The sequence below is a fragment of the Miscanthus floridulus genome, chromosome 17, assembly GCF_019320115.1.
Source record: "Miscanthus floridulus cultivar M001 chromosome 17, ASM1932011v1, whole genome shotgun sequence".
NCBI lineage: Eukaryota > Viridiplantae > Streptophyta > Magnoliopsida > Poales > Poaceae > Miscanthus > Miscanthus floridulus.
Genome location: NC_089596.1, coordinates 93,840,658 through 93,854,206, shown reverse-complemented (window position 1 = coordinate 93,854,206; position 13,549 = coordinate 93,840,658). Strand labels below are relative to the sequence as shown.

Genomic DNA, 13,549 nt, shown 5'->3' with positions numbered 1-13,549 from the left:
TAGATTCTTGCCCATCCCCGTACCCGTCGGGTATCGGTCGGGTAACAGATACCCGATGGGGACTGCATACCTGATAAACAAGAACATTTGGTGTCGCAGCTTTGTAATCGGAGACGTTTCTTCTTCACCCGGGTATAAGTGTCGGAGTCTCGGAGATGCCGAGGAGAAGGAGCGAGGTTGCGAGGAGAACGAGCAAAGGTGGCAGAGAGACCGAACTGAGGACGCGAGGGGCACGAGCGCTCGTGAGGCAGGCATGCTTGTGCTGCTGGCGGAGATTGTGAGAAAAAATTGAACTAGGGTTCCTAGAACACACAAACTATATATATGATTGTTCAGATTTAGACCAAAATACCTATGTTGAGCTTCTTTGGGCCTAATACTCGCATGACAGCTCAAATAGTCGGGTTCCCCAATGGGTAACGGGGACGAATAAACAGGGAACGTTCTGGGACAGGGACAGGGGCAGGGGCAAGACGGGAAATCATTTTTCCAAAGTGAACAAGGATCACGCCTTTTCGTCAGCTCAATGGCAAATAAGGAACCAAATTGGCCCCGTTCGGCTTGCTGAATCTTAGCTGAAACTGGCTGAAAAACACTGTTCTGGCTGAATTATTGTGATAGAGAAAACACTGTCCCAGCTGAAAAAACAAGCCGAACAAGCTAAATATGGGGTAAGCCGAACGGGCCATTATCTAAATAGATGGCAGTTAAGTAAACAAAACTCATTTATGTAATAGTGATGGCAATGAAGGAATAAAAAAATTACAAAGTGATGGCAACCAGGCGTGCTATATCAGCATGTTCGACTCGGCTTGTCTCAGCTTGTTTCAGCTTATTCTCTCTCACATAACACTATTGAATCAGCCAAAACCAATCGAAACAAACTAGTACACAGTAGTCTTGTGTACTAGCCGAACGGGCTGATAATTTTTATGGCAACCAAGGAATTATTATAAGTTTTGATGGCAATGAGGAAATTCTCAGATAAAAAAGGCTTCTTAGGTGGTGTTTGGATCCGGTGACTAAATTTTAGGAGGTGTGTCGGGAGGATGTTGCATGTGGTATTCAGATACTAATAAAAAAATTACATAATCCGTCAGTACTCCACGAGACGAATTTTTTAAGCCTAATTAATCCATCATTAGCACATATTTATTGTAGCGTCACATTGTCAAATCATGAACTAATTAGGCTTAAAAGTTCGTCTCGCAAACTATGCAAATATGCAATTAGTTTCGTAATTAGTCTATATTTAATACTCTATGCACGTATCTAAATATTTAATGGAACAATGACTAAAATTTAGGAGGAGCGACCAAACACTATCTTACTATAGCGAGACCTAACTAAACCAAACTATTATTGCATCCACCTTTTAATCTTTTGGATCCAAATAACATCTAACTAATCGGCAGCTACCTACGGGACGAAACTAGAGCATAAAAGACTTCATGACTTCAATGTACACATAGATAGAAGAAGAGAAGTTTGTGTGCTTGTGGTGTAAGTGCAGTGTGTGTGAGTGTGTGGTGTTGGTGTGTGTCTGTCCATAAACAGATATTATAGTTGTACCTAGATGAGAGGCGGAAAAAAAAAGATAGAAGAAGAGAAGAAGAATGGCTTCTCCAGTGGCGAAAATAAACCGATGCAACGTCCTACGTGTCACCAGAATGAGTCGGTTCATCGACCGGAGCACATCGACTTTTGAAGGAGAGAGAGAAGAGTCGGTGCAAACTTTTGCATCGATTCATCAGCGGCCATCGGCAATAAAAAATGATTTCTTCATCCGACGAGGGCTGGGTCATGTTCGGTTGTCTAAAACTGGGTTGACTGATCGTCGTGACAGAGAAACGCCGTGACTGAAATTAGGCCTTTGTTTAGTTTTGTTGGATTCTAGAATTTGGCACTATATAAAAAGAAGATTTTTCATTACATTAAATTTATGGTATATGCATGGAGTACTAAATGTTGACGAAATTAAAAACTAATTACACAGTTTAGTTGTACTTTGCGAGACGAACGTTTTGAGCCTAATTAGTCAATGATTGGACAATTATTATCAAATAAAAATAAAACGCTACAGTACTACAGTATATGACAAATTTTAGCAGCACCGATTCAGCGGGTGAACTAAACATGCCCTAGCTGATTGTTGTGAGGAAGAGCAGCCGGCTGGTCAGCCGGACCAGACCAGCGAACGCACCGAGCTATCTCCTCTCTGCTGCTGTCCCGTCGGAGGGCCCCCATGTCACCGCTGCAGGACAATGAATCGGTTTTTGCATGCATCGATTCATCGCGTATGTGGCACTCTCTCCTGAATAAGTGCTTATTTAGTTCCCAAAATTTTGTAAAATTTTTTAAGATTCTTCGTCATATCGAATCTTTAGATGCATACATAAAGCATTAAATATAAATAAAAAATAAAACTAATTACACAGTTTAGACGAAATTTACGAGACGAATCTTTTAAGTCTAATTAGACTATGATTGGACACTAATTACAAAATAACAACGAAAGTACTACAGTACTCTTTTCCAAAAAAATTCGCCAACTAAACAAGGCCTAAATCGTCTTACCACTGCGGATGCTCTAACATATCGTTTTTTTGTGGGGTTTCTAAACAAGAAACAATAGTCCGAGTAGATGAAAAACCAATTACATGTTCGCTTCAACTTATCTGCCATGGTACAATGTTTTTCTTGTACAACAAAACATCTGCAACCAGCTTATCAGCCGTAAAAAACATCAACCGAACAGTTTGCAGGATGATAGGCGTGTATTCTTTTCCTTTTGCCTTGATCAAATTGGATCTTCTCCTCCCAACCCACATCTTTTGAAGCAAAAAATTGTAGCATTAATCGTGTCTTGATGACTATCCATGGTGTCAGCATCACATGGTGCTTTTTATTTTTAACTATCTATGCATAAACATATTCCTGAAAATCTTAATTAGACGTGATCATGTACAAGAATCAAGGGAAAAAATAAACAACCAGCTAATTAGACATCCATAAACATAAACCTACTTGACATGATTTTTGTGTGCCGGTTCAATTTCTTCAATCCTTCACCGGCTCTCCTTTATCCCTTCCATCAATTTGGAAAAAGCAAAACCCTAATTGCAAACCCAAACTAGTTTACCCAGCAATTTAATTTAGCCAGAGGAGAACCGGCAGTCAAGCAATTTGAATCAGAAGCGCGACCTTAATCGCTTCGGAGAAATTGATTTACACACAAAAATTTGTAAAAAAAAAATGATTGTGTACCATCATATGAGGCAGTGCAACGAGAATACGGCATAGGAACCTAGGATGATGATGCACTGTTGCATGTTTATAGGAAGGAACTAAGACCGTCTCCAACAAGGAATTCGGACACCTAAATCTAAAATGAATAGCAAGAGACCTAAAATTAGTCTCCAATAGAGTATCTATACGGGAGACCTATTTTGAGTTGTCTGAGAGGCACAACCCAAATATAAGCCTCCTCTCTCCTGAAAAACCCATTTACAGAAAGAATTCTCTTATTATTGAAGAAGAGGTTGAATAGGTATTAAACATCTTACCTGTAACAATACCCAAATAACAAATGAGTCTCGTATTTTAGGCGGTGCCCTTGAGATAGCCTAACGAGTTGAGATTGGCTCCACCAGCGCGACTTCGATGGCTGGCTAGCTGCCAAGGAGAAGGTCCAAGGGCCACGTTTGTGTACTCCATAAACGACAAAGTCGTTGTAGTATAGTGGTGAGTATTTCCGCCTGTCACGCGGACGACCCGGGTTCGATCCCCGGCAACGGCGCTTATTTTTTTGTTTCGTTCCGTAATCTGTGCAGCCTTGCATGCAAAAGCAAATTCAATTTTGTATAGGCTCTATGCCAATTTAATTAGTATAAAATACAGCTCTATGTCACTTTAACTAGTATATAAAATACAACCTTTGACAGCTTTTACCGGGATAACCTTACGGTTTGACAGGATTCGTTCCCTTGATTTAAGGTTAAATCGTCATTGATTTTTTTTTTCATGCAAGGAATACCCTTGATCTTTTTTATTTTGGTGTTTGTTAATTTTTCTCTTACGATTATATTGACTCTTTCCTCCATTCCAAATTATAGGTCACGGGCCTAAGTTAATATTTTCATAAATTTGATCGAGTTTTGAGAAATATACCTTAACTTCCACAAGTTCGAAAACATGCACTATCATTACATAATTTGTTAAAAAAAAAACAGCCAAACTATTTCGATGTTGTAGATTGGTACATTATTCTACAAACTTGGTCAAACATATAAAAGCTTGACTACAGACAAAGTTGGGTGACCTATAAAATTAGAAATAGAATGAGTAGGTATAAGTACAAGCGAAGTCTAAACAAAAGATTCACTTCAAAGAATTAAATTATGTTGCTAGAAACAAGGAGATTCAAATATACCACCGAAATTAGCACATTGAGAGGATACCAAATCATGCTTCCGAGTATGGTGGAGGCAACACCTTGAGGATGACCAGTGCAGTAGTGCAATTATATTGCCATGAGAGAAACCACAATGTAGAGATACCCTTTGAAAATGTCCAAACAAATTTAAGATATTGTAGTACTGGAACGTTTCCCATATAAAACAAGTCATCTCTCCCTATATCACTCCATGAAATATCACCATAATTTTACTGGAGAGTACGTACCATCACTAGTTCACCATCTGTTTTGCCACCACATCTTGACAAATGACTACATTGAAATGTGGCAGGTTTTTTTTTATTACACATAGAGTGGGATACTGTATTGGTTGAATATAGAGATGTTGCTAGGGCAAGATTCAACAACACAGTATATGCTTCTAGGGGTTGTTCGGATGCTGTCGGGGACCTAATACCGGGGTACCCTAGAAGGTGGAACCGATAACCACCGAACGTGAAAAACTTCTGGACGCATAAGGGCGCCATGTCATCCTTTGTTCGAATGACAGGAGTTCGGTTCCGCCTCGCCCGACACCCTTGGGACGGGCTCGGTCTCGCCCGAGGACCGAGGGATAAACTCCGTCTCGCCCGACGCCTTGAGGACGGGCTCGGTCTCGCCCGAGGGCTGGGGGATGAGTTCCGTCTCGCCCGATCCCGGAGGGGTGGGGTCAGCCTCACCCGACGCCTTTGTGGGATAACCCTGCCTCGCCCTAAAGGCTCAAGGCTAATCTCCGTCTCACCCGACGCCTATAGGGCGGGCTCGGTCTCGCCCGAAGGCTAAGGGATAGATTCCGCCTCGCCCGATCCCGGAGGGATAGGGTTAGTCTCGCCCAAGAGATAGAGACTGGCCTCCGTCTCATCCGACGGCCCAGAACGAGCCTCGCCCTGATCGATATCTATCCCTCATAACGATGGGTACAGGACGAGACAAGACGTTCGGGTCAACCATGGCTCCGACGACCATACCCTGCACCCTGACAGGAAAAGAACTGCCAGGGAACGACAGGACTGACGCTTTAGACCCTTCCGGGCGCCGCAGAGCCCAAAAGGTATTACAGGTGCGTGCACCTCACACTGTAGAGTTGTAGGCGCCGCCTTCAGCTCTGGGACACGGAACCCAACGAAGATATACGACAACCGCTACACTCCAAGAACGGATTTGCTATCTCCACGAACGACGGATACTCCGTCACCGCGCTGTGGACCCGAGGAAGCGGGCGGGGCCCTCTTCCCGACCCCTCAGGTCCTCCAAGTCAGAGAGCCTTGGCCACGGCGCTACACCGGACCCCGACCCCGAATTCTCCCAACAGGAATCATGGGAACCAGAAGGCGTGTGGAGCAAGGCTGGGGGGAGGCCCCTAAGTCAAAACCACTGTACTACAGCCCATACCCTGGGGGGCAGCATGCTGTGACTGATCTGACATCCTACAGAGATATTGACGACATCATAAGCACTTATCTTCCTTCGCACTCATGAGAATGGAGGACCGGACCAGGTAGACATGAACCACAAGGCTAAGTAGAGTACGCATCCAGGAGCTCTCACCCTTGTAAAGCCAGCCCCTTCATCTATAAAAGGGGAGGCATGTCCTCCATCAAACGGACGGAGAACAATAGAACGCATTCACACACATTCAAGCAGCTACGAAGCTCTTGACCACCTTTCAATCCTTCGATCAGAGACTTGGGACCAGTCCCTCTCTCGGCAGTTTGTATCCCTTACTACAGATCGTTTACGGTGCTAATAACACAAGCAGCAACAAACTGGACGTAGGGACGTTCCGCCCGAACCAGTATAATTCCTGTGTCCTTTAGCGCACCATCCGAACCTAACGCGCATTACTATAAATTTACTTGCCGGTGCTTGTACGAAACACCGACAGATGCATACCTAGAAATTTCGCTCGACCCAGACATCAATCTCAAGTGTCCATTTTTTATTGCTGGCTAAGACTCCATCCAAACAAGCCATATTACTTGATGTAAAAGTAAAACCATTTGTGGACGAATTTGCCTTTGTATGAATGGACGACGATGGGTTGACCATAGAAAAGGGAAGGGTTTATCCATCCATTCCCTAAAACTAAGTTTAAACTATCATCTAAGAAGTTCATTTGAGTCTTGGTACCCCTAGGATCCGATAGCTAGGTACCGAGTGCTCTGCACGTGAGCGCTAGTTTGCGAAGTATTTGCATTACTAGTTTCATTTTCTTGCCTTATTTTTGTCACGTGATAAGTGTAGTCTGGTAGCCCCCGTGCCCCATTTGAGGCCTGCGCCCTCGCCCCCTCGTTTTAGCTAGACCTCTATGGATCCTTCCCATACTTGACCTTCTAGGTCTGCCCAATTTGCTCCTAACCGGCGATGGCACCATCACTGGATGGACAAACGCTACACTAAGGACATCCTCCTTCTCCCTCCTTCCCCCTCGCCCAGCCCTTTAGATTTGCTTATAGGTTAGCGAGTGGCGCCATTGCTGCATGGCAAAACGCCGCGCTGGGAAGGACTGCCTCCCTCACTGAAGATCTGATGGTTGTAGTGGAGGAACAAGAAGATTTGTTGAAACCTAGGGAAAAAGGAAGACACATATAGGGAAAGCACCAAGGATGGCTGACGAGTGTCTCATCTCTTCCTAATGTTCCATTTTCCTTTGTTCTAGCAAAACTTTTGATTTGTTTTCAGTGCACTTTCTTGATGTTCTTTAAATTCCCCCGAAGATCTTCATTTTGTAGATCTATAAATCAAAAAGTTGTTTTTCCTAGAACTTTTGAAGCTTTTGTTTTTCAAGAAAAATGTTTTTACGAATTCTTAAGGGGAAATGCGTGGGAAAAAAACTTTTTTTTGGAAATACTCCAGAACATGTTTTTCTTTTGAACTTCTTCTAAAGATACTATTTTTTTTGGTAGTGGTGATGTGTGTGAGTGTATCAGAGTCGAGGAGGCGAAAGGAAAAAAGAGTTAAATACCACGGCCAACCGCCAACTGGATCAGAAACCATCATGGTAGCTAGGTGTGCAAGCACCTTTTTATTCTCCCGTATGGCCCCGTTCGGCTTACCCCATATTCGGCTTGTTCGGCTTCTTTTTTTCAGCTGGAACAATGTTTTTCTCTCACAACAATTCAGCCAGAACAGTGTTTTTCAGCCAGTTTCAGACCAGCGAACGGGGCCTATACTCCATCTATTTTTAGAAAACAATAGTAATAATGTTTAAGGCCTTCCTTTCGCCTACTCGACTCTGATACGCTGGAGGCGCTGTAGATGCCCTACCTCCTACAGTGGCCAACGGCCGTGCCATTGAGCAAATACACCAGCTCAATATTTATGCTAGTATCCCCGTACGGCTCCTTGGTCGGCCCATGCACCACCAAAAGTCAACGAGGCCGCAGCCCACCACCACCGCACGGCCCGCAGCAGACCAGCAGTCACCCACTCACCCACTGGCAGGCAGTCCGTGGCCCAACGCGCGTTCCTCCGAAACCTCACGCGTTCCCCGCCCTGGCGTCCCTCTCCCACTCGGCCACTCTACTCCGCTCTCCACTTCTCCAGTCTCCCGGTTCCCACCGGCCACCATCCACACCGGCCACGTCCGCGCGGCAGAAAACCAGAGCACGGCAGCGCGCTGGCTGCGCCCGCCATTACTCCGATTCCCCTTCTCGGCTTCTCCTCCTTCCCCGGCAATTAATGCCGCCAACAACCCGTCCATCCCCCAGCCCCCCCCGGAAACCTAAGCCCCAGCAAACAAATACCCTCTTCCCATTCTGCCCCTCCCCCGCGCATCATGCCATTCCGCCCCACGATCACACCCCCGCCGCCGCCGCCGACCACGTGGGGGGGAGCGACGGAGCCATGCCCATCCTTGACTCGCTCGCCTCGCTCGGCCTCGGGTACGCAATCGCCATCGCGCTCGGTTTCCTCGTGCTTCTCGCGTCGGTGCTGCTCGCCTCCTACTTCTGCCTCCGCCGCGGCGGCGCAGCCCAGGTGTTCGGCGCCGGAGCCGGCTCCGCCCGCCACGCCGCCTCCTCCGCCTCCAGCTCCGGCCACATCTCCATCACCGTGCCCCGCGTCGTCTTCGTGGCGGAGGACTACGACTCGCCGGGGTCCTCCTCCCGCGGAGCCGCCGCCGCGGCGTCCCCCGTCGGGCTCGACCCCTCCGTCATCGCGTCGTACCCGAGGGTGCCCTTCTCCAAGGCCGGGGCGGGCGCGGGCGCGGACGCCGAGGTCGCCTGCTCCATCTGCCTCTGCGAGTACAGGGAGGGCGAGATGCTGCGGGTGATGCCCGAGTGCAGGCACAGATTCCACCTCACGTGCCTCGACGCGTGGCTGCGCCGGAGCGCGTCGTGCCCCGTCTGCCGCTCCTCGCCCATCCCCACCCCCGTCGCCACACCGCTCTCCACCCCACTCTCGGAGCTTGTCCCGCTGTCGCAGTACGCTGCCGACCGTCGCCGGAGCAGGTGACGAAGGTTGACATCTCTCATTTCCCATCCTCATTGTTATCGCCCTGTTTGATGCCGCTTTTTATTGACTCTGGGATACCAATCTGATTATTCCATTTGTTTGGACAGGTTTGGGTGGTTAATCGGTGATGCTTAGCACATTTGGACTGTTCGGTTAGAGCTACCATAACTAGGAGAAAGTTTTGCTTGATAGCAGTACATTATTGGACCGAGGAAGACATGCCGTGTACATACATTGTTCTTCTCTTCTAAGATAGCGTCTATCAAGTGAGGTTACGTATGGTCTTAAAGTTGTATGCGCAAGATCGTTCCCTGAATCAATCATCTTATTCCATTCATGACTTATATTGCAGTGTACATCCTTGTTTGTTGGCTATCTTATTTTGGTGGCAAAAATGTGAAAGAAGAACCTGCTAGTTCTCCTGAAATGTAGGAGTATCACCGTGCTAGCATCTAAATGGAAAAATCTATGTAAGGGAAGGAAGAACATTCTTCAATATAATTCTTACTAGTTATTAAGATATTTCTGGGTCTTTAAGAGACCTCCGACTCTTGTGTGTCAGATAATTTGGAGAACTGGATTTTTCAGTCACAATTGATTTGATATTCAACAAAGATCAGTTATTTAGTTTATGGGAAGGAAATTACAACTGATATAATTTTTATGTGCAGATTACTGCTTAAAATTCTGGATGTAATTATGTCTTTGAAGTATAAGTACCATGTTTTTCATTATGGAAAATTCTTTCTATTTTAAACTGCTACAATATACTTCGTGCTATTGATTAGCCTGACGTTTCAAATCCTGTCCTGGTTCATATTCTCATATCTCCGGCCAAACATTTATGTTTTGTGTATGAATTTTGTTCCCTTCAACTGTCCCTTCAACTGTCGGTTCCCAGGGTATAAGTAAACCAATTGAGACTAGCTGATATCATGACATGATAAGTGTATACTCCTATGTACCTACTTTGTTCTTTTAAGGGAAATTGCATATAAAAGTCAAGAGATTGTGACCTCACACACCTTTGTTGCTAGTTGCAGGCATCAAGAACTGCCAAATGAATAATGAACGTAGTATTATACTGTAGTACAATGATCAGTTGGTGGTAAAGTCACTTTGTTGGGAGTCTTCATTTTCCATCTATTGCTGTGCAACACTGTGGATTCATGGCAACTCCCTTTTCTTTTAGGCCCAGTTTAGCTGCCGAAAATTTTGGCAAAACGACACTGTAGCATTTTCGTTGTTATTTGGCAATTAGTGTCCAATCATAGTCTAATTAGGCTTAAAAGATTCGTCTCGTGGATTTCGTCTAAACTGTGTAATTAGTTTTGTTTTTTATTTATATTTAATGCTTCATGCATGCGTCTAAAGATTCGATGTGACGGGGAATCTTGAAAAATTTGGCGTTTTGGAGGAGAACTAAACAGGCCCTTATTTGTTTCCTTATCCTTTTGGGAATCAGGATAATATATTCTGATTTGCTTCTACCTAACTATAATGTGTGTGGATTGGACATATAACTTATTTTGATGGCACTTCAAGTTAATTTCCGTGCGATGTTGTCATGTTGGATCAAACACCAATGAATCACGCTGAATGGATTTCTGATGCTATTTCCCTGTATCTACTGTGTCTAGCAATTTTTATGTGCTTCCTTGCACTTTAATGACGGTGGCAGGTTCAAGCATATCTGTAAGAATTCTGTTCTGAGGTATTGGTAATTTGGTATTCTTTTGGCATCTGATGTTATTTCCCTGTATCTGCTGTGTCTAGCAAGTTTTATGTGCTTCCTTGCACTTTTATGACGGTGAGAGATTCAAACATATTTGTAAGAATTCTGTTTTGAGGTTTTGATATATTTTTTTGGCATCTGTGATTTGTGTGTAACATTTGTTTTCTAATTATTATTGTACTGGAGTACGCTTTTTTCCCAGGCTGTTGTGCCAAAGTAGGTATTTTGTAGTTTAAGTTATGAATTCTACTTGTCTGTCACATTAGCTTTAGTTCATATCCTTTCTGTTTTTCGCTTGTAATAATTTAAATATTTGCTTAAAACATCACCATTTGTTCTTTTTGTGTGGACAGTCCACCATTTTCATTGTATTTAGCTCATCATTGTAATGATCAGTTTGTTTCATGGATGCATGATCTCAGTGTGGTGTTAATTTATTTATACCAAGTAGCATCCTACGACCTACACACAGGAGCACTTTGGAAGTATTATGACATCCTGCATCTGTATGATATGGAAATTATGAATTGAGACCTCTTTCATCATTAACTTTCCTCTCTGTTTGTTATGTTGTCATGTAGACGGTGCAAGCCCTATAATGTATCGAAGGATACAAATATCCAATTAGTCTGGGGTATCTACTCAATCATATAAATAAAAAGAGATGATGCGATTGCAGATTTGAGTCTGAAGGACTATGCTATCGTAAAGAATATCGAGGAATATGGTTACGGCTACAGTAATCCTGCGATATTTATTATTCAATATGCTTTAGATATCTACTTGGCAGTCTCATCAAGCAAAAAGCAAGAGAGATGCATCTGTCACAGCTATTGTTTTTATGTTTGTTTCTCCATTTATTTATGTCTTTTGAGTTCTGAAGGCAGTGATCGTGTTTTTATTCTGTATGATCCTGCAGATTCTTTAATTTATATTTTCGGAAGTGTTTAACATATTAATTAGTATTATATATATATATATATTTTTAGAAGTTCGGGGGGGGGGGGGGGGGGGGGGGGGGAGAGCATCCCCACCTTTTCATTTCATAAAAGGAGCATACATGAGCAGTTTGTTACATGTCGTTTATGGAGAAATTAGCATGGGGTGGGGAGGAGAACAACAAAGCCCAAGCATGGGCAACATGTCTATCTGATAGGGGCAACCTACATGCCCAAAGCTCGGCATCTTCACGACACCCCGCGAAGAGGCGAGTGTAGCAAGGAGGCAGGGAACGGAACACAACATCGTGCCTGTGCTTCCAGAGACGCCAACAACAAAGTAGAAGAAAGGCATTGAAGTGGGCAGCAGGGATGGTGGACGGTGGTTGAACGCGCCAAAGAGCAGCAACATCTTCTTCATCAATTTGCACACCAATCCAGTGCCAAAAGCCAACTGCAAAGGCGCAACCGGCAATAAGATGAGCTGTGCTTTCAACCTGAGCACCACACAACTCACATAGGTCTAAGTCAATGCAGTTCTTCTTGAATAAATTCTCCCGTGTTTGGATTCTGTCTTGGACGAGTAGCCAGCCAAAAAACTTAACTTTGGGAGGGGCACAGTTCTCCCAAATGAACTTATAATAGTCACAGCTGCCACCTACTGCAATGATAGACTTGTATATCATGGACGAACTGAGACGATGTGCTTTGTCCTCCCATGGGCAGCGGCGAACATCCTGAGCATTGGTGAGATTAATTTCTGCAAGCACAGCGGTCAGTTGGGCGAGCTCCTCGGTGGCAACAGAAGAAAGCCGGGGCACAAAAGCCAATCTTAGATCAGAGACAAGCACATGATGAACCGAGGCTTCAGGGCGACGGGCGTGGGTGTAGAGAGCAGGCATGGCATCTACGAGCGGTCCAGCCGCCAGCCAGCAATCGTGCCAGAATGATGTAGAACGCCCATCACCCACCTCTACCGTGGTGAGCAGCCGATAGTCAGGTAGAAGCTGACGTAGTGAAGCCCAATGTGTTCCGACACTAGTGGACTCCGGTGCTTCAAGAGGACCTCCAAATTCAGTTTCAAGCCAGCGAGACCATGCCGAGTCTGTCGCAGTGTGCGCTCTGTGGAGCAGTTTCATGAGCAAGCAGGTATTGTGGAGAGAAAGATCTCGAACACCCAAGCCACCGTTCTCCTTTGGCAAGCAAGCTTTAGTCCAGCTGACCAAGCACTGAGCACCAGAAACAGATTCTTGACCTGCCCAAAGAAAGGCTCATCGACGAGCATCAAGAGCATCTACAACACCTTGAGGAAGTTGCAATGCTCCCATTGCATACACCGGAAGACTGTCCAGAACAGAATTGACTAGGACAAGGCGGCCACTGTGGTTGAGGAGGCTAGACCACCATCCAGATAAGTACCTGTCAGCCCTCGCAATAATTGGCGCAAAGGCAGAGAGATTCAGCTTCTCATTGGAGAGTGGGAGACCAAGGTACGTCTGGGGGAAATCACCCTGTGCACAGCCAAGGACGCCCACAAATTGGGTAGCAACATCTTGAGGGACATGCATCGGCACTAACATGCTTTTGTTGTAGTTGATGTTGAGACCTGTAGCTTTGGAGAAGCTCGTTAGGAGTTTTTTGAGACGCTCCACAGCTTGTACATCTGCCCGGGCCACAATGAGCGTGTCATCAGCATATTGGAGAATTGTGCATGGCCGATCAGATGCAAGTGGGTGGCGCAAAAGTGTGTCAGTGGAGAGTAGCTGTTGTAGCAGGTCGGCCACAAGGATGAACAAGTACGGTGATAACGGATCACCTTGTCGCAGCCCCTTGCGACAGGAGATCCAACGCCCAGGCACACCGTTGAGTAGAATTGCTGATTTGGATGTTTCCTGAAGATTCTTTATTCAGTCACACCATTGTGCGGGGAACCCTCTCACTTTTAGAATGATGAGCAAGCTCTCC

The 13,549-nt window shown here is 45.2% G+C and overlaps 1 protein-coding gene and 1 non-coding gene across 3 annotated transcripts; both read left to right on the top strand.

The window, feature by feature from the left end:
• Positions 1 to 3,727: 3,727 nt before the first annotated feature.
• Positions 3,728 to 3,799, top strand: TRNAD-GUC (transfer RNA aspartic acid (anticodon GUC)). Its single transcript has one exon. It is a non-coding gene; the product is annotated as a tRNA-Asp (tRNA).
• Positions 3,800 to 7,970: 4,171 nt separating this feature from the next.
• Positions 7,971 to 9,650, top strand: LOC136518605 (RING-H2 finger protein ATL67-like). 2 transcript variants are annotated; one of them, XM_066512276.1, is made up of 2 exons: positions 7,971 to 8,907; positions 9,019 to 9,650. In XM_066512276.1, exons 1-2 carry the CDS (start codon positions 8,138 to 8,140, stop codon positions 9,044 to 9,046), a joined length of 798 nt encoding a protein of 265 aa, XP_066368373.1. In that variant the 5' UTR covers positions 7,971 to 8,137; the 3' UTR covers positions 9,047 to 9,650. The 2 variants fall into 2 exon arrangements, with proteins under 2 accessions (XP_066368373.1, XP_066368374.1); XM_066512277.1 differs by having other exon boundaries at positions 7,973 to 8,916; positions 9,019 to 9,646.
• The last annotated feature ends 3,899 nt before the right edge of the window (positions 9,651 to 13,549 follow it).